This window comes from Penicillium odoratum, assembly GCF_028828045.1.
Source record: "Penicillium odoratum strain IBT 22623 chromosome Unknown utg000001l_segment0_segment0, whole genome shotgun sequence".
NCBI classification, from domain to species: domain Eukaryota; kingdom Fungi; phylum Ascomycota; class Eurotiomycetes; order Eurotiales; family Aspergillaceae; genus Penicillium; species Penicillium odoratum.
Window position 1 is genome coordinate 3,234,162 of NW_026643143.1, and position 19,790 is coordinate 3,253,951.

Consider the following 19,790-nt stretch of genomic DNA (forward strand, 5'->3'; position numbering starts at 1 on the left):
TTGTTCATACATATTTACAGAATAGATCTGTCATGGGAAAACCCAGACCACAAAAGAAGAAGTCCTCCAAATCCCGTGCAAAATCCGTCCTCGGCCCTGGTGGCTCAGTCTCGAAACACAAAATGGCCCAAACTCCTACCGAAATACTCGATCAAGCCACGATCCTCCTACAAACCGGCCGTGTGGAGGAAGCGTTGGAAACTGCGCAGCAAGCGCTTGAACTGACCAACGGCAATGCGCAGCTGCCCGCATTGAACCTGCTAGGGGAGATCAACGTTGAGCTGGGCGAGATCGATACCGCTAGGGAATGTTTTCTGCGTGCCGTTCAGTTGGACCTGGATGGCTCGATACCGGAATCTGAGGGTGGTGGCGCAGAGAAGTTCATGTGGCTTGCTCAGTTGAGTGAGCAGGGTGGAGTTGATAGTGTCCAATGGTTCGAGAAGGGTGTTTCCTCCCTGCGCCAGACTCTCCAGTCACTGGAAGGAAAGACTAGTGCAGAGGATGTTGCCAATGCTGAGGAGAAGAAGACCAAGCTGGCGAATGCACTCTGTGCTGTTGCTGAGATTTACATGACTGATCTTTCGTGAGTTAAACTTACCCACTGCAAAGGTTGAAGAGCACTACTGACCCGCCCTGCCTTTGTTCTTGATAGTTGGGAAGAAGATGCAGAAGCTCGATGCGAGTCACTTATCACAGAGGCTATCGCTGCTACACCTGAGGCCCCAGAAATTCTTCAGACTCTTGCCTCCATTCGGATTTCACAATTGCGCACTGAGGAAGCCCAGGCCGCTCTCAAGAAGAGTGTTAGTCTGTGGAAAGATTTAGCTCCGGAAGACCCGAAGGTGCCCGATTTCCCAGTGCGCATTAGTCTTGCAAGACTTCTCATGGAGGTGACTCTGGAATTTGAGGCTCTGGAAGTCCTCGAGCGACTGATCCTAGAGGACGACCAGAGTGTGGAGGCATGGTACCTTGGCGGCTGGTGTCTCCATCTGCTGGCAGAGAAGCAAGAGGCACCAAAGGATATCCAAGAAGACGAAAATGAATCACCAAGACATGCTTCCCTGGTCGCAAGCCGTGAGTGGCTGAAACAGAGCTTGAAGCTTTACGAAAAACTGGAATACGAGGATGAGCGTCTTCGGGATCATGCTTTAGAGCTTGTTCAGGGAATTGATCAAGAGATTGGAGAGGATATGGATGACAGTGAAGCAGAGGGCGAGGGTGAAGATTGGGATGGGGAGATCGATATTGAATCAGATGAGGAGGATCACGAGATGGCTGATTCATAATTGTTTGATAGATAAAACCAATGTGAAATGATGATCTAATGTATGCATGTCTATAAATTCTGTCTTGGTCTTTGTTCTTTGCTTTTGTTACTTTCAATTTGTTTTCATTCTTTGTTGATATCAAGAATAAAAGACCGCGCATCGTCCTTGCCTTTCATCATCTTCACTACCAAAGTTCATCTTCGCCACTTGAACCACCTCGGCCCGGATTAAGTTGTTTCCGTGCATGCAGAAGCCGAGTTTTGTCGACACTGCGCAAACCAGTCGTCCCGTTAGTCAGATAACTCCTGCAGGATGGACCTGGTACCAGCGCCTAACGGGGAGACTCTGGTAAAAATACCCGTAGTTGATGTGGGTGCCGTTGACGCCGCGGATCAGGTCGAGGAGACGGTCGCCCTAGAGGAGGTCACATCTGACTTTGAAACCGACGGCGATGATTCAGATGATGATGGGGACGATGGGGAAATTATCAGGTTTCTGCGTGATGACCAGCTGCAAGAAGGTAGGATTTCTTTTGCGTTATCGCGTAGATGTCGCGCCTTTTACCCCAGTCATCCCCGCAAACCGAATCCACCCTTGCAAAGAAGATATTAACACTGCTTCTGCACAGTTCCTGATGCTTGCACTCTGGAAGAGGCGCTTGCGTACCGGAAGCGTCTGCATGATATTGGCAAGTCTGCTTTTGTAGAGGAGACTATCCTGCGTCAAACTGTGACCGCGAAGAAACTCTGCACAGCTTTCGGTATCAGACCGCCAGAGTTTTTGGATGATGCTCCAGATAGTGCCTACCATCCAATCCTTGCAGTCGCTATTTCACGGGAGTTCTCAAGGCGACCAAAGCTTACTCAGTACAACACTATTGAGGACGCAGTCAATCTGCTTCAAAAGGCCAAAAACATCATTGTTCTGACCGGTGCCGGCGTATGTCAAACCCCTGACATTGCATGAACCTGCACTTTGAGACCTATTGCTAATAGAACTTCTTGTTTCGCTTTTAGATTTCGACCAGTCTTGGTATCCCTGACTTTCGTTCAAAAGATACTGGTCTCTACTCCAAACTGGCGCATCTAGGCTTGAGCGACCCTCAGGAAGTATTTGATATCAGTATCTTCCAGGAAGATCCTAGCATCTTCTTCTCAATTGCAAAGGATATTCTTCCTACCGAGAAGAAATATTCGCCAACTCATGGATTTATCAAGCTTCTCCAAGACCATGGAAAGCTCCTGACCAACTACACGCAAAACATCGACAACATCGAGGCAAACGCGGGTGTCCGTCCCGAAAAAATGGTCCAGTGCCATGGTTCCTTTGCTAATGCCACCTGTGTCAAGTGTAATTTCAAGGTGCCCGGTGATGCGATCTTTGATGATATCAGGGAAGGGAAAATCCCCGAATGCAAAGCGTGTATCCAGAGAATTGAAGAGGAGGGATTGAAGTCACAAGGACTGAAGCGCAAGCGAAGTTCGAACGGGAACCAGAAAAACCGCAAGGATGAGGAAAGCTCGGACGACGATGACTACGAAATCCCCACTCCTGGCGTCATGAAGGTGAGTTCGCGCCAGGCCTCAGCGCCATTTCTGCCTATACTAAGTTATGCTCGCAGCCTGACATCACCTTCTTCGGCGAGGACCTACCTGATGAGTTTGGTCAGCGTCTGATTCACCATGATCGAGAAGTAGCGGACTTGGTCATCGTCATCGGAACCTCGCTCAAGGTGGCCCCCGTTGCAGAAGTGCCGGGAGTTCTACCGCGTCATGTCCCGCAAATTTACATCTCACGCACGGTATGTTTTTTTTATGAGACACCTGATTCCAATATTCTCCAATTTACTGACTTTTTCTCAGCCCGTGTCGCACACCGAGTTCGATATCGATCTTTTGGGTGACTGTGATGTGGTGGTTTCTGAGCTCTGTCGTCGAGCCGGCTGGAACTTGCAGCATCACATGATACCTGCGGATGAGAAGGTGGAGATTACTCCCGTTGAGGGATACGAATCACGACATTTGTTTAAGGTGGTTGGTGCATAGCGGTGGAGTTTTGGCAATAGTTTCTTTGCCAGATGGCGTGATGGCGTCTCGGTATTTGTTGAATCTTTCATGGCTGCCCAGGTGGATAAAGTGATTGTAGGTGCCTGGCCTTTCTTCTTTGTTCTCATGATTTGGGTAGATTACGACTAGGGCTGGCTTGCAGTGTCATCTTGCTATTTTGGAGTGATTTTTTCAAGATTATCCTTATATCATGTACGCAATGAGGTAGTTCTACACACATAATTCAATGTTGGCCAATCCACATGGTTTTGGGATTTTGATGTGTAGATTATGACATACAAGAGAAGAAACGTACTCTGTGAGTACAATTTCTGCTGTAATATTCGAGTTGCAGAGTTTTAGGTAGAATTTTGAAATACGGTTATAAGCTTCAATGTTAGCTACTAGTCTTCATGGAAGCCCTGGAGTTGAACTTAGTAGGAATGTTGTGCCTACTAAGTATGTATATATCGGCCTGACCCGTTTCATCGGAGAAACGATAAAAAAATCAATCCCGCAGCTCGACACCCCACCACACCTTGATCTGGTGACCAACATTCCACCAAAGTACACCAATTGGAACGGAATAGTTACTTGAAATCTTCATCATGGAATATGTGATCCGGCTTGCCCAATGGCATGAAACCTTCCGCGTCGCGGAACTCCAAGCCGTGGCCACTGCCATCGGGGCCGACATTGAGATTATTTCCTACGAGGACGCTGTATGTGACCCCCTCAAGAGCTCCGAACAATTAAGGATCATACAGACTTCATCTAAAATTGGGAACCATTAAATTTCCATGCTGCAATTATTTTTTTCCTCTGCGCCGAGCCTAAACTAACAAACCCCACTAGTCACCATATTGCATCGTCAAGCTTCCAGATGAAGCAGCCGCACGCGCATTGATCGCGAAATGCATCTTAGCCAAAGACATCTACGAGTTATGGGGCCATGGCACCAACTACGAAGAAGTTCACGCAGACGTCAAGCAACGGACTCCGCATCTCTGGGCGCAGTATGAAAATGTCCAATTCGGCTTCGACTTAGATGCATATGTAGGAAAGCGCAGCCAAGCCAAAAGAGTGGAGATCATCAAGTCGTTCTCCTACGTGGGATTCAAAGGCCCTCTCAAATTGAAGAATCCAGAAAACCAGTGGTTGATCATGGAGAGATACTTCTCTCCCAGCGGAGTACCTGGGGCCGAGAGAGAGAAGAATCCCGAGCCGCTCCACATCTATTTTGGGCGCTACCTGGATAAAAGCGGTCGAGGCATTATTGTCGACTACGATCTGAAGAAACGGAGCTACATTTCAACTACTACCATGGACGCGGAGTTGAGTCTCGTAACGGCAAATTTAGCGCTCGCGGGACCTGGAAAGATCTTCTATGATCCTTTTGTTGGAACTGGGAGTTTCTTGGTGGCTGCGGCACACTTTGGAGCCTTGACAATGGGCTCGGATATTGATCCTCGCAGTTTCCGAGGAAAAGACGAGGAGCGCAGTGGTCCGCGTGATATCGCGATGCTACGAAACTATAAGCAGTATGGCACCATGAGCAAGTTTGTTGATGCTTTCACTTCTGATCTCACCAATACACCTTTGCGTAATGGCCAACTCCTCGATGGTATTATCTGTGATCCTCCCTATGGTGTGCGAGAAGGTCTTCGAGTTCTGGGAACTCGAAACGGGAAGGTTGTTGAGCCAGTCATCATTGATGGCGTTCCTGCTCATTAGTATGTCTTTCCAAGTCCTTACCGACCCCTGATACTAACTAGAATGTCATGCTGATTCTTTCAATAGCCGGCCTGGATACATTCCGCCCAAGCGGCCCTACGGATTCGAAGCCATGCAGAAGGATATCCTCGATTTTGCGTCTCGAACCCTTGTTACCAATGGCCGTCTTGCAATGTGGATGCCGACGGCTATTTCGGGTGACGATTTGAAGGTACCCATGCACCCGAACCTGGAAGTTGTCACTGTCTGTGTTCAATCGTTCGGCACCTGTGCGTAATATACCTACCCTTTCAAAGCGACGGACGTGGCGAAGACTAATCTACGTAACCCAGGGTCCCGCCAACTTATGACCTATCGCCGTCTCCCCGAAGGCGAGGTCTCTGATACATCACAGGGCAGATCGAAGGTCGACAATTGCGGTGTTACAGCAAGCGAGGTCAATGCTTTCCGGCGAACGGTATGTGCACCTATAACTACTTCAGAAAGTAGAGACTAATGCGCTTGATATAGTACTTCAATAGGCACTCATCTAGGGGAACCGCAGATTAATGGACAAAAATGCTGTCGACAACTAAAACGCTTGCGATGTTGAAATATCGCTGCGTCAAAGGAAGTTCGCCGCTATGTCTGTTTGTGCCTCACGGGCCACACGGTGATAAATACCAGGAGATTACAAGAGACAAAGACCACTTAGGCATTGCCAAGGTGGTGGCAATACCCTCATAATTTACCCCGGCCGACGAGGTCGGCTGATAGATCAATGCCCTCTTCTCTGTGAATGCGTTCGATCTCCTGTGCCAACTCGACTCTCATAGCACGGGATAGTTCCTCACCCTCCTCATCATCAAGTTCTGAGCGCTGTCCACGACCAAACATAGCGAATCCAGGCTTATGAACTCCGTCTGTTTGAGGACGGGGAATGATATGGAAATGGACATGAGGCACTACCTGTGCAGCTCGGGCGCCTAGATTCTAGTTAGACATCGTTTCTCCGTGCATTTCCAGATAAAGCAACGATAAACGATAAAGAAAAGCTCAAAACAATTTAAATGATCCAAGACATAGAAAGTTTTAATAAAACGAACCATTATTCTGTACAACATTCCAATGTCTATCCGGATCTTCACCGAATATAGTTTTCGTCACAACCCTTGAGATAATGGGAAGCCATTTCCCCATCTATGCAAGGAATTAGCAAAGTCCAGACAAGGCCGGAAAATCGTGACAAGAACAAGACTAGTGTAAGACACATAGACTAGGACGAAAGAATACTTACCTCCTGGCTAATCTGAACACCCATATCCCCCAACTTCTCATAATGGTGCCTCGGAGATACAAGGACATGACCCGCAGTTAGAGGCATAATGTCCAAGAAGGCCATAACATACTCCGTGGACAGGATCATATGAGCTGTTGTGTTTGATGCATCGGAGATTGGGGCTGCATCTGTGGAATCGGATGGGGGCTGATTAAAGGGGGCCGGTGGGTTTGTGGCGGCAATATTGCAGAAGGGACACCGGTCAGGCATGGTGGTAAGATAGATATAGATACAAGGGGTATTTGATTGGGATGAATGAATTGTGGGGAGTATTTGTCTGATGGATGTATTAAAAGCGAGGGGGTGTAAGAGGCGGTTTTGATCCCCCGCCGCTGTCCGAGACTCGGAATTGAGGTATATCTTTGTGTCTCAGAGCGGAATAATTTGTATGCCAATTACAAGGTAAGGCTCGTCGGAATGAAATGAGTAGAGTATTCGGAGTAACCGGACAATCTCAAATAGTAGTGAATAGCTTTTTCAAGTTGGATGAGTTGGATGGCCGACAGCTTACCGCGGTGGAATGGACAACCTCGGTTATAATGATGAGGACAATCAACGACCAATTTCAAAACAGGTGACGGTAATTCAGATTATCAGATACCCAAGGAAAGAACGCCTATGTACATAATCGAGATAAAAAATGCCAAAGCAAAAGAATTCATAGAAAGATCAGGGTTGCACAGTAACCACGCTAAGCACCCAGTGCAAAAAGTAACTATTCTGACAAAAAGATAATAAAATCCATGTTTAACCCGAAGGACCTTGACGCTCATTACCACTACCTAAACCATCCTGATACCATGAAGTCTCCATCACCGGAGCCCCTCATGGTCGAAGTAAATCTGTCCCAGCCCTGGCCTTGCCAGCTCCCTTTTTGTTCCAACTGCAATGCCATATTGACAATAACCATGAGACATGCGCAAAGTGAAAAGAAACAAGTTGTCCAAAGTCACAGAGTAGTGGTCCAAACGAAGATAAATCAATGGGGTTAAGGAGATGAAATTCCGATCTGAAGAAAAGAAGACAAGTAAAAGGTCAGACGCCAGTGACACAAAACGCGAATGAGAATGTTTAAAAAGGTATCAGGGCGAGAGACAAGGCACCCCATGCACAATGAAAAGAAATAAAAATCCAGTCCAACAGAAATTAAACCCCAGACTAAGCGCCAAACACCACCAACCACAGAAGCAAATGCAGAACAACTAATCAATCAAGCCATCGTAAGAATATGCAAAGTGGTATTGGATACCAGCACAATGAAATGCCAAAATATGGAGGAATTCGAGTTCCCTGGTCGAGTCGTTGGCCTTGGGATCATCATGAAGGGGAACAACATGGGCGACACAGGGCTAGCATAACATCGTAAGTTGCATCATTACTGTTCGCTGTCCTTGATGTAGGTGTACGGCTCCGAAAGCGAGCTGTCGATGTACAGGTGGTGGTACTTCTTGGCCCATTGACGTGTCAGGATGGAAGCTAGGATTAAATATTAGCCAAAACAGAGCATAATAGAAACAGACAGAACACAACATACCCTTCATAAACTTCTTGCTGGCGTATTTCTTGAAGAAAGCTTCATGCGAAACAGGACGGTGCAGGTAATCGATCATCAAGCGGAAGACAGGGTCAATCTCCTCCTCGGTGTATCCGGCATAGTGGGCAAGAGTAGCGTCCCAGGGCCCACGCTCCAAAATGAGACGCGCAAGGTACATAGCAGCGGCACTGATGTGGCTTTGGGGATAACACATGAATCGGTGATCAAGGAGACTGATCTCCATCAGGTACTTGCCTAGAGTGCGGGTCTGGATGTCGTAGTTGTCCGCCTTGGAGATACGACGGAGGAAGTTCATGGGATTGGGGAAGCTCATGTTGTAGTCGAGGGTTGCGAGGACGTGGCGTTCAGCATCCAGGATCTCCTTGTCGGAAAAGGTTTCATCGGCGACGTGGCTAAAGTTGGCGACATGGGGAGACAGAACCTCTTCGTACTTGGACGCGATGAACATGGCAGTGACACCAACAAGCTGTAGACGGTCAAGAGCAACAACCTCAGCAGACAGAAATCGGTCAATGATGTTGACAGCGAGGAAGAGAGTCTCGGGAAGCAGACGGAAACGGGTGTGGACCTCAATCAACCAGTCGACCAGGATACCACGCATCTTCCACTCCAAATCGGGCTGGTGATCGATATACTGGTGGTTGGGCATGGTCAAAATCTCAAGCTCCTGCAGGTGATCGAAAATCTCAACAACATATTCGGCAGCCATCAATGGGTCCTCCAGATCCTCCGCATCCAGGTCCTCCCACTCCTGCGTAGGTTCTTTTTCTTTTGTAGGTCCGACTTTGACGGGGGCGTCCTTCTCTCCTTTGGTAATGGGCTCATCCTTGACGGGTACTTCCTCCTGAGTCGGTGGGTTGGGATGGTGCCTCTTATGCGGGGGCTCCACGATCTCTATCTGCGATTTGTCCGACTTTGGGTTGCGCTTCTTGGGAGACTTCCTGTTGGGATCGCGAGGCTTGAGAGGACCTGCACGTGTTGAGCTGTTGCGAGTGACCTTCTGAATAGCCCCAACCTGGGTAGTGGTCTTTGAAGACACAGCCTTGACAGTGGGCTTCTTGCCGTCCTTGACCTCGGCTCCTTCAGTCTTGTTGACGTTGCTCACATCGCCTAGGGCGGCTCGACGGCGGGGGATTCCGTTCGCGGTTGACAAGGCACGCTTGACGGGTTGCGTAGGTTTCTTGACGGCGTCGGCAGGTCCATCACCGAGGGCGGCCTTCGCCCGCGTCAGACGCGTCGAGGGTCCGTTTTCATCATTCTCATTCATGGTACCTCGAGGGCGGAGGCTACGGGCCTATGTTGGGGTTAGACATGGTCAGGAGACAAGGACATTGCACGCGTCTCGATGCTCAGACAGCACAAAGACATTGAAACGCGAACTGAGCAAGGACTAGAAATGCTTACCGGTGCCATAGTGCTAGAATCAAGAGACAAAGATGGACAGGGAGGAGGGGATAAAAGAAATACAAAGGGAGAGCAAGATGCTTCTCCTCGTCCTAGTCGGATCAGGTCAGCATTCCGGTGGACATTACCTCAGTGGGGAACCCAAATACCACAGGGTCGAGGTTCATGTGCACGTACCACGCGTGAATATGTAGTCTTATTAGAGAGAACTGCACTGGTGCACTTGTCTGAAGACGGTGGACTGGGGTAGGTCGGATGTTGTGAGTCGCGGGTCACGTCACATACAAGCACGATATTGATGTGGCGAAAATCCGTGTCGCACTTTGGTCGGAAGCAGACCAAAACACGCGAAAAGCTGGAATTGAAGGGCTTAGGGGTATTCAGATCACACGTGAGATCTGTACCTAAGGATTGACCCGCGTAATAGGGTGGGGAGGGATGTAAAAGGGTATCTTGGACTGGAATGATGGAGAGAAAAGGAAGAAGTTCAAGGCCAAGCGATGTTTGGCCCTATTGTGTTAGCGTGGAAAACCGGTCAAACCTGAATGACGCCCCACTCTGCGAGGGTCGCGGGTTGATATTGCAGGTTTTACCCACTGAGCATAAAATAAAATAGGGTATGCTGGGTATGAGGAGATTGCAAATTAAACACTGAATAGGAAAATGGAATTTGCCTGGACCTGACGTGGGAGAGCCGATCCAAAAATGAAGGGGACAGGAAGAGACTGGCAGGGACGGTATTGGTAACAGTGGATACACGTCGCGGACGAAACGTGAGTCGCGGTGGGTAAACAACTGAGTTGCGGGGGCAACGGGGAAAGGGCGTTTGAACCTTGGTGGGTTACATAACCATTATGTCACGGGACTTCAGCCACACTTCCCACCAACAGATGCGTTATGTGGCGGTGCTTCTTTCAGGGTCACGTGTGGTCATCCCAAGAACTTTTTGTTCTGTCAAAAGATACAGCGAGTTAAAGAGCGGAGATCCGAGCCCTGAAGAAGGATTGGGATTCGAGCATTGGGCCACCTCTTTTCTTCTTTTCTCTCTCTTTTCATCACCACCGATTTTGCTTTTACATCGCGCTTCCTTTTCTCAATGATGCTCCAACCCCGAATTGCCCTCCGGGGCATTCGGTTGCCCTTTAGGTGCTTACCTTCCGTACCCTCCGTACCGGCTCGTCGTTTTGCTTCTGTCGTCAATGAACTCGAGATCCCCTCGCCCAAGTTATCGACCTCGGAAATTGATTCCAGTGCTTCATTTGCACCTCCCCCGACCCGTGATAGCGCCGGCGTTCAACTGCGCACATACACTCCCCGTACCCCCGGTGTACGACACTTGCGCCGTCCAGTCAACGACCATCTTTTCAAAGGCCGTCCCATTCACCGATTGACCTTCCCTAAGAGGGGTCACGCCAAGGGTGGTCGTAACAACTCTGGTCAGGTCACTGTTCGTCATCATGGTGGTGGTGCCAAGCGTCGTATCCGCACTGTCGACTTCCTGCGCATGGATCCTGGGCCTCATCTGGTGGAGAGAATCGAATATGACCCAGGTCGGAGTGCCCACATTGCGCTGCTCCGTAGCAAGGAAACAAAGAAGCTGAGCTATATCCTTGCCGCCGACGGCATGCGAGCTGGTGAGACGGTGCAGAGTTATATGTCTGGTATTCCGGAGGATCTCTGGAAGAGCATGGGTGGTACAGTCGACCCCGGTGTGTTGGCTGCCCGAACCGCATGGCGAGGTAACTGTCTGCCGCTGCACATGATTCCCGTTGGAACCCTCATCTTCAACGTTGGATTGCGAGTTGGCAAGGGTGGACAGCTGTGCCGCAGTGCAGGAACTCACGCTACGGTTGTGGCCAAGGGTAGTGACTCCCGACAAAAAGATATCGATACCGAACAGCCCGAAGCTGAAGTCGAAAAGAAGCCCCTCTCTGTGCGTGATCGCCAGAAGCAGGAACGTTTGGCCCAGCATATCACTATCCGCCTGGCAAGTGGTGAGATTCGACTCATCCACAAGGACTGCTGTGCCACTATTGGAGTTGCCAGCAACCCCAACTACCATTACACTCGCTTGGGTAAGGCCGGTCGCTCTCGCTGGCTCAACATTCGCCCGACAGTTCGTGGTTTGGCTATGAACGCCATGGACCACCCTCACGGTGGTGGTCGTGGTAAGTCCAAGGGTAACGTTGACCCGAAGAGTCCATGGGGTATTCCGGTATGTATATCATCTTCACTTTCATCATTCATTCAAGATTTATAAACTAACTCTAAGTGTTTCCCAGACCAAATCGGGTTACAAGACCCGCCCGAAGTGGAAGATCAACAAGGCAGTTGTCCACCCAAGACCTCGCAACCAAGGTCAACGTCGTCGTGGATACAACTAGAAGTCTCCTCATTGACTTTTCTCGTTTCACCGGTATACACGGCTGCCCATCCTGCATTCCTCTCCGAGACATGTTTTCTGTTTTTTATACCTCATCCCAATTGCATGCGGGATGGCTGTACGATATCTTGTCTTGTATTTTTCTCACTTCGCATTCGCCATGTCTTGTCCGAGCCTGAGCACTCTAGCTTATTTGTCATTGGTTGGAGCTTGGGGTCCGGGATGCTGTATAGTATGGTGGCTCAATGTTATTCGCACAAAATGGAAATAAATAGATATAAGTTATGGCATAAGCTTGATGCGTAGAACATACATGGTATAGATTATAATCCCAATATTTAAGGTTTATGGTAATGATTGAGCTCCAGCCCTGTATAGATCAACGTGAATGCCAAGCATTTCTAGGCAACGTCGTCGTGCGTAAGTCACTTGGACCTCGTAAGCGCCGATCGTATACCTCCAAGGCCTAACACTTTTCATAGGAGAGATAAAAAAGTAGATTAAATTTCCAATCTTCCATAGTCTTATTTCGAAGCCCATCGAAGTTCGTTTTAATTTCTCCAAAAAAAGGGGGGAGAAGTTTCCAAGGTTTCAGTCGTCACACTTTAATAAAGGAGCGGTCCAACAAAAAAGTCAGCATTTTAGACCAAGAGTGCTGTCATCTCCATAGGGTCTCCTTGTTCCTACTTGATCCCCCGCAAAATCCAGCAAATCTAGCAGCCTATGGGCCATGAACCCTCTTTGTCCGACTAGTGCATCATCCATGCCCGCAATCATTGTGTCATTTTGAAGATCCCATCATTGATAAGCAGTGGGCTGCCAGCCAACCTCTTATCGGTCGGAATCACTACTCACGCATTTTTGACGTCCATAGTCCAACTGGACTCTCGACTAGCCATGGACAATTTCTCAACCTCTGAATTCTCGCAGGAATCGTCGCTGTACTCTTCGATGCCTACATCCGCCGGAACAGACCTCTCAATCTCAGAAAACAGCGCGCCGACCGAAAGTTTCGCCACGGGCGATAGCAGCTACATCCCACGTCCCAAGCGCGTCGCCTGCGTGGTCTGCCGGCGCAGGAAGTTGAGATGCGATGGGACGCGACCAAGCTGTGGAACATGTTCACGCTTGGGTCATGAATGCGCTTACGATGAAGTACGAAAGAAGAGTGGACCTAAGCGTGGATATGTGAAGCAGCTGGAGGCCAGACTAGGTATGATCCCCCCGTCATCGCGATTGTTGCGACTGTCAAGGAGACTTATAACCCGCTAACCAAATCCGCTCGATCAGCTCAAGTCGAAACTCTCCTCAAAGGCCAAGATTCGGATGCTGCGAAGCGCACATCCCCCCCGCAGCCACAAGAACATGCATTTACAGGAGCCTTTCAGGACGAACCCGAGCTCACCCTGCCAGATCTCACTGGCCTTGGAAATGATATGAGCAACACAATTTCCCCCTCAGCAAATGGACTGGACACGTCTCAGACGAGCCAGCTATTTTACCCGCCAACCAACAATATCCAGAGTGACCCGCAATGGGACCTGATCAGTTTGGGGCTGGAGGAACCTCTTCCGGCACAAGATGCGATTGATGAGCTGTAAGTTCATTATACAAGAAACATGTATAGTTCATATCTCTTACCAATCATTCTAGGGAGGCCATTTTCTTTGAGAAAACATACCCAACGATGCCGATCATCCATCGTCCTCGTTACTTCGCAAATCTCAATCTCGGTCCTAATCAACGACCGCCAATTTGCCTGCGCTACATGATGTGGTCCCATGCAGCCTCAGTCACGGACAAGTACTTTTTCCTGCATACTCATTTCTACCAAAGGGCTCGCAAGTATGCCGAGGCGGATGAAATGAAAGGATTCGGAGAGTCCATCGTTACTCTGGGGCATTGTCAAACATGGATTCTCATTGGGGCCTATGAATTCCGAATGATCTACTTCCCACGCGCATGGCTGAGTGTTGGTAAAGCCGCGAGACTGGCGCTTATGATGGGGCTCAATCGCCTGGACGGCTCAGGAATTGATGTGAAACAGTCGATGCTTCCTCCCAAAGATTGGACAGAACGTGAAGAACGAAGAAGAGTGTTCTGGATGGCCTTTTGTTGTGACCGATATGCAAGTATCGGGACTGGATGGCCCCTGGTCATCGATGAACGCGATGTTGGTTGTGTCCAGGATAGGATATGAGGACGGTGCGGCTAACAGATAGCAGATTATGACAAACCTGCCGGCATCTGAGGAATCGTTTATGAAGAGCAAACCACAGCGAACACTTCGACTAGGGGATATTATCGGTGGCGATGGGGTGTCTACATTGGCTCCATTCGCCTGTGTAGTTGTTTTGGCAAATCTCTTCGGCAGGAATCTGACTCACATTCATCGACCTCAGCCATCAGATAACGATCACGATCTCAATGGTGATTTTTGGAAGAGACACCGGAGTCATGATAATATTCTGCTCCATATTGCACTCTCTTTGCCCGAGCATCTTCGACTTCCGTCTAGCACTGATGATGTAAATGTCATCTTCGCCAATATGAGCATTCATACCTCGACGATTTGTCTCCACCAAGCAGCGATCTTCAAGGCGGAAAAGAATAGAATGCCTAATCAAATCATCACTGAGAGCAAACGCCGATGTCTTGTGGCAGCGAACCAGATTTCCAGTATCATGAAGATGGTTAGCCACATTGACTTGACCATTGTATGTCCCCTTTTTTCCCACTCTGAGATTAAACTGACGAGTTGTAGTTGAATCCCTTCATGTCCTTCTGTCTCTACATTTCAGCCCGAGTTTTCGTGCAGTACATTAAATCGCGGCCTGATGATTCGGCGGTTTATTCTTCCCTGCAATTCGTTGTTGGGGCGCTTAATGCAATGAAGTCAAAGAACCCTCTGACCGAGTCCTTCCTTATTCAACTGGATGTCGATCTTGAGGGCACCGGAATTAGGTCTGAGATCTCAAAATCCAGTACAGCTTATGCTCAACAAGCGATGGTCAGTGACAGTGTTTCCCTTTTTGAATATTCATCAGGTTAACTTGTGCCGGTATAGCAAACATGCGGCGGTGAGCAGGTTGAGTGTGGGCACATTTTTAAATTTCAAGAATCACAGCAAAGTGATACCCCCCAAGTACCTTCGCAAGATCCTACGAATGTCGGTATTCCGAATCGTCCCCTGGTTGGTGGAGCTACCTCTCTGCCGAGTCGACACAGGGAATCAGCCAACATCGATGCAAACCACCGATCTGTGGGCCTTGATCAACCTCACTATTACTCCAATCAAATGCGGCACCCTGGCAGCAATGGCGACGCTGGCATCACAGGGTCTGTCATAGATGTGGATATGGACTTCTCGACGGAATTCAGTCTCGGGGAGAGGAACCCACCCTCAGATCACCCCACGCCATCGACATTGAACTCATCTTCAAACACCTCCTACTCGATTTCGGGAAATGACAATCCATCTCCTGGAAAAAAGCAACACACTTCAGGGACTACCTACTCCGGTCAAGGCTCTAACACCATCCACATCTCTCCCGCAGGCACAGGTCCCCCACAGATCCAAGATATGAACACGAGATCTGGGCCGGCCAGTGCGTTCTCCATCCCTCCTGCGTGGGACTTGCCCACGCCCAGTTCTGACTTGAACAATGTGGACTTCAACGTGAACGTGGACTCTCTAAGTGAGGCCCAGTGGGCACAGCTCCTGCACAACAATGGTGCTGCGGCTGGGTGGGATAGCTGGCGACCTTCATGAGATTCGAACATACCAACGACTACACACGGGTCACATCCGGCGCCGCACCAAATGCTGCAAACTATCATTATTCGAAGCCGCAAGCCGCGGCATTACACAAATTGGACCGCCTTGAGGCCCTTTTCTCATCGAATCTTGGTATAATAATTCGGATGTCGGTGGTGAAGCCATCGGCCATGCAGCCAAATACTTATGACTGTTCCTTCTTACAAATTTCCACGATAATTCCAGGGCCACGACCTGCAATATGTCACAATTGCTGGTCATCGAAAAACGGTACAGCAATATTTCGTTAACAGCCCATTCCATCCTCTTTTCTTCAATGCGAACTCCGACTGCGGAACTTATGTCAGTTTTGGACATGGATATTGGGTCACTTGGCGCTTTAGTTCATCCTTTGTAACGACCTGATGATGAACGAAAACTTCACAATTTCTAATGAATGTATATCTCTCCTCTCAGGATCGAGCTTCAGGCATCTCTTCTCTAGCTTTCCTTTGAAATAATAGAACAACTTGGTGTATTTCAAATGCTCACCTATAACCAATCTTCTAAAGAGGCCTTGGGACTAGAAGAAAATCATCCAAAGTGATTTATATCGGGCAATCCCATAAATAAGAGACGAATCCCAAAATCAAAGACCTCCACCTGCTGCACCAACAATCTTAAGCCCCCCAGAACCTCCACTGCCAGGCCCATCGTTAGTAGTCGAGTAGGCCAACCAATACCTCGATGGGTGCCAGGCAACAGCAGGAATCCCAGCCCTAGTTCCAGCAGTTGGAACAGTATAAACACTCTCCCCGCTCTCAGCGTGGAAAATTTCCAATCCACCCGACGTAGCATCAGGCTCATCCGACGCACCACAAATAAACCGCCCATCAAAGCTCCAGCTCACGCCACGGATGGCACCTCCATTTTCGCTGGATAATGTACGGCGGCATATCCAGTCTGTTGTATCCCATAGCGAGATCAGAGCGTCACTACCACCCACGGCCAGGTAGCGGCCTGTTGGGGCCAGAGAAATGGCATTGCAAGCGGATGTGTGGGCGTTTAGGGTGTGGATTGTGTCGAAAGAAGGGTATGAGACGATTTTGACGCGGCCTTCACCGGTTGTGAGAAATAAGTGGAGATCAGGTGAGTCGGGGGTGGCAATGTGGTTTGAAAATGTCGTAGCGTTTGTTTGGACGGATTGGGGATGAGAGGGGAGTGCGGTATATGTTGATAGACCAGGCTTCGAGCCGAGGTCACTTGAAGGGCCATTGAAGGCGCTTGTTCCGTTGGTAAGAATATGTGGGGAAGAAGGCGATTGAACAGAGATGGGAATTAGGGTATCGTCCTGGTTAAATTCACGGATGAGTGAGCTGCTTTGAAGTATAAACATTGGGATTGAGCTTTCTAACCTTTCTTCCGACAATCATGGTGCTTCCATCGGCCGACCAGGAGAGCGTGAATGCCTCTCCGCCGACATCTAGACGGCTAACGCAGGTCTTTGATCGGACATCCCAGAACCGCACGGTGCCATCCGCGGAGCAACTAGCCAGCTCGGCATCCCGGACAGGGTTGAAAAGGACCTTTTCGACGGCAGAAGAATGACCGCGAAGCTCAGTTGAGTATTTCACAGCAGGGCGCTCGGGGTTCCAAATGCGCAACGTCTTATCAGCGGAGCCAGTCGCAATCAGCTGGCCAGCAGGATTCCATGCCAACGTCCGAAGACTACTCCCAATGTTTTATCAGTTATTGGACGCAGATAGCCAATCGCATAGCACTCACGTGTGAGATCCCGGGGTTCTGGCAGCAGGGTCCTGGTAGTTCTGTGTCTTGACGCCGCCGAAGACAAATGCGAAATGTTCCTTGGTGAGCAGGTCCCGACGCGGAGCGGGTGCCATTGTTGGCTGCCCTTGTGGCGGTCGCGTTTGCTGCTCGATAAATAAATTGACTAGTGCAGGCCCATTTGTTTCAAATGCAATATTCAGAGAGGATTGGAGCTTGCGGAGCAAAAGTAGCTTTATCTGGCGTGTGAGGAATTCGGACGATTTGCTTGAACAATCGCTTTCAGGCGGAGAGATCGTGTTGGTGCCTCAGGCAGCAATATCTCGGTTTCAAGGTCTCATGACGACAAAGATGATGATGGTAACAATGAAAATTTGATTCCGGGGAATTATTGTAAGGGAATTCTCATTCTCTGAGGAATGAGCAAAGTAAAGCGGGTTGTGTCATGCAGGTACCAAGTTCATTTGCTGAAGTATTAGTACAATTTAGTCCAAATACCTAGAAGACTGTGTATTTGATTTGCTCTGAATCTAACAGTCTGTTCGATTCTGGAGCTTGACTTCAATTGACTTTCAATTGTCAAATCGAAGCTTCAAGCTCTGCTTCGCCAATAACGTATTGAATAGACAGGCTTCCTTTGAACTCACCCAAGTTCCGAGGTTGTGGCACGGGGCCATATTAACTCCACAAATGCATGGTTGTCTGCACAACCACAAAGGATTTGCTTTTCACAGATTATAAATCAAGGTCATCAAACCACCCATCCCAGCTCATTGACTTTCTATTACCCGTGGTTATTCCATCATGCCAGGGTCGTGGGTCTGAGATTGATCTCATCGTAGCTATCGATAAGCCCGAGCTTAATCGAACATCAGTTTTGCAGATTTTTGTCGATCACCGACAGCACCTTCTATCTCCACAATTCGTCCCCAGTATATTGTCTCTGAGCAATTGAGACTCCTACAATATGCTTGACTTTGTTGATGACGCGTCGCGACGCGAGAAATGCTTCACCACCATCACGCAGCTCCCCGCATCGGTCGACCCGAAGCAGGTTGCAAGTAAAAAGTCGCCTTTCTCTGCCATCCTCAACCACCCATTTGTGCATACGGTAATTCCGTCTTTTTCTTCTTGAGGTCTATTGTAGATCTTGGGATCTTTGAATCATGATACTGACTCGTATACAGGTCGAAACTATTCTCCCAAAAGACGCCTATGACAGTATTCAGGCGTCACTGGATGCTACGCTGCAGAACCCTCAATACGCTCGGGTTTTCATGTACCCATCTGATATACTCGAAAATGAATTTTTCAATACATACATCAAAACTGGTATGCACTCGTTTTATCGGTATAATCCTGCGCGAATAAAATATCTAACCTCCACAGGAAATATCCTCATGATATCCGAAGGCCGTGCAGGCTTAGATACCGTGTTCACATTGCGAGATGGTCAGTATCGACCCGAGCGCATAATACATCTGACCTACGGTGAATAGAAGACTAATCTATTTATAATTGATAGGCCTGCTCAAGATAGAAGCTGGGAAAGAAATCTACGAACGCATTGGACTCTCGGGTAAATCAATTCGAAGTGGCGGTCGGAAACACAACAAAGAAAGATTCGGTATGTGTGAGCGCTTTCAATTTCCACGGATTGAAATTGATAACTTGAGTAGTGATTGAACTCAATCTACGGCTTCCTTCAATGCTACATGGAAAAAAAGGCTTTGACCGGATTGTATGGTCATTCAAGAACGTTCTAAATCAATCCATGTCATGGTTGTTTTGCGATCTGGATTCCGCAGGACAAAATAATGGTTCGACCCTCTATCTTATCTGGAAGAGAAAATCAATATTTGCTGATATAAAACGCAGATGCCAAGCCAGTTCAAAAACATTCACCTCAGTGGTTCAATTGCGCCCCGCTCCGAAATAGCTTAGGACGAACCGTGATACCGCCGTTGTCAGGCTTAGTCGCAAAAGACACACCCGAGGTTGAGTTACAGGAGGCTTGCGGTTCCTTCTCAGAATGGATTGCCTTAGTCCAAATGCGGTCACCTCGTGTATCTGCTGGTGATGATGTTGACCCCTATCTAAGTCGCTACAGTGTTCCAGACTTGGACAAAGCAAGCACTTCTGAATTGATTAGCTTGAAATGGCACGGTCTCATCTCTACGAAGTGGATTTTACACTTATTTTCGTCTCTGTTGTGAGTTGAACCCCCATAAGGTCAGATTTCCTTAGTTGCTACTTTGAGCTAACATTGCCCTAATTGGGCGACGGGACCAGATCTCAGACCACCAGCTTCAGTTCCTCTGCATGGTTTATCCTTTCCGCATCTGCTTTGGGCAAGCAGGCTGTAGAAGGTAGAGATGGATTCACAATCGCGGCTGCTCCAAACATTTGTTCAGAGCAAGCTGGCGAGGCAGGAGCCACCGACAGGCGCCATGCGATCTGTTGGGAATTTGTGGGAGCAACCACAACAGAGAATTGAAATAGGAAAACTTTAATGGCTTAATCGGTAACTCCACTTGTTAT

General features: G+C 48.6%; 9 protein-coding genes across 9 annotated transcripts; 6 read left to right on the plus strand and 3 right to left on the minus strand.

The window, feature by feature from the left end:
- Positions 1–32: 32 nt before the first annotated feature.
- Positions 33–1,286, plus strand: N7520_001231 (ACL4 family protein; the record flags this gene model as incomplete). Its single annotated transcript, XM_057135166.1, has 2 exons — positions 33–583; positions 653–1,286. The coding sequence occupies 2 exons, from the start codon at positions 33–35 to the stop codon at positions 1,284–1,286; spliced, it is 1,185 nt and encodes a 394-aa protein (XP_057001102.1).
- A 294-nt stretch (positions 1,287–1,580) lies between these two features.
- Positions 1,581–3,313, plus strand: N7520_001232 (putative histone deacetylase SIR2; the record flags this gene model as incomplete). The annotated part of the gene is made up of 5 exons (XM_057135167.1): positions 1,581–1,788; positions 1,897–2,207; positions 2,285–2,833; positions 2,890–3,069; positions 3,131–3,313. The coding sequence occupies 5 exons, from the start codon at positions 1,581–1,583 to the stop codon at positions 3,311–3,313; spliced, it is 1,431 nt and encodes a 476-aa protein (XP_057001103.1).
- A 608-nt stretch (positions 3,314–3,921) lies between these two features.
- On the plus strand, positions 3,922–5,596 carry N7520_001233 (tRNA (guanine-N2-)-methyltransferase; the record flags this gene model as incomplete). Its single annotated transcript, XM_057135168.1, has 5 exons — positions 3,922–4,035; positions 4,169–5,046; positions 5,114–5,316; positions 5,380–5,504; positions 5,558–5,596. The coding sequence occupies 5 exons, from the start codon at positions 3,922–3,924 to the stop codon at positions 5,594–5,596; spliced, it is 1,359 nt and encodes a 452-aa protein (XP_057001104.1).
- Positions 5,597–5,767: 171 nt separating this feature from the next.
- N7520_001234 (HIT family protein) lies at positions 5,768–6,575 on the minus strand (the record flags this gene model as incomplete). Its single annotated transcript, XM_057135169.1, has 3 exons — positions 5,768–6,012; positions 6,133–6,226; positions 6,324–6,575. The coding sequence occupies 3 exons, from the start codon at positions 6,573–6,575 to the stop codon at positions 5,768–5,770; spliced, it is 591 nt and encodes a 196-aa protein (XP_057001105.1).
- A 1,165-nt stretch (positions 6,576–7,740) lies between these two features.
- N7520_001235 (B-type cyclin nimE) lies at positions 7,741–9,333 on the minus strand (the record flags this gene model as incomplete). Its single annotated transcript, XM_057135170.1, has 3 exons — positions 7,741–7,841; positions 7,900–9,214; positions 9,325–9,333. The coding sequence occupies 3 exons, from the start codon at positions 9,331–9,333 to the stop codon at positions 7,741–7,743; spliced, it is 1,425 nt and encodes a 474-aa protein (XP_057001106.1).
- Positions 9,334–10,423: 1,090 nt separating this feature from the next.
- Positions 10,424–11,708, plus strand: N7520_001236 (mitochondrial 54S ribosomal protein uL2m; the record flags this gene model as incomplete). Its single annotated transcript, XM_057135171.1, has 2 exons — positions 10,424–11,539; positions 11,607–11,708. 2 exons carry the CDS (start codon positions 10,424–10,426, stop codon positions 11,706–11,708), a joined length of 1,218 nt encoding a protein of 405 aa, XP_057001107.1.
- Positions 11,709–12,604: 896 nt separating this feature from the next.
- Positions 12,605–15,479, plus strand: N7520_001237 (putative C6 transcription factor Prf; the record flags this gene model as incomplete). Its single annotated transcript, XM_057135172.1, has 6 exons — positions 12,605–12,920; positions 12,998–13,304; positions 13,361–13,880; positions 13,933–14,424; positions 14,472–14,717; positions 14,775–15,479. The coding sequence occupies 6 exons, from the start codon at positions 12,605–12,607 to the stop codon at positions 15,477–15,479; spliced, it is 2,586 nt and encodes an 861-aa protein (XP_057001108.1).
- A 634-nt stretch (positions 15,480–16,113) lies between these two features.
- Positions 16,114–17,365, minus strand: N7520_001238 (uncharacterized protein; the record flags this gene model as incomplete). Its single annotated transcript, XM_057135173.1, has 3 exons — positions 16,114–16,815; positions 16,880–17,192; positions 17,250–17,365. The coding sequence occupies 3 exons, from the start codon at positions 17,363–17,365 to the stop codon at positions 16,114–16,116; spliced, it is 1,131 nt and encodes a 376-aa protein (XP_057001109.1).
- An 851-nt stretch (positions 17,366–18,216) lies between these two features.
- N7520_001239 (ribonuclease P protein subunit p40) lies at positions 18,217–19,746 on the plus strand (the record flags this gene model as incomplete). The annotated part of the gene is made up of 7 exons (XM_057135174.1): positions 18,217–18,360; positions 18,437–18,581; positions 18,639–18,701; positions 18,775–18,876; positions 18,929–19,069; positions 19,128–19,461; positions 19,542–19,746. The coding sequence occupies 7 exons, from the start codon at positions 18,217–18,219 to the stop codon at positions 19,744–19,746; spliced, it is 1,134 nt and encodes a 377-aa protein (XP_057001110.1).
- Between the last annotated feature and the right edge of the window lie 44 nt (positions 19,747–19,790).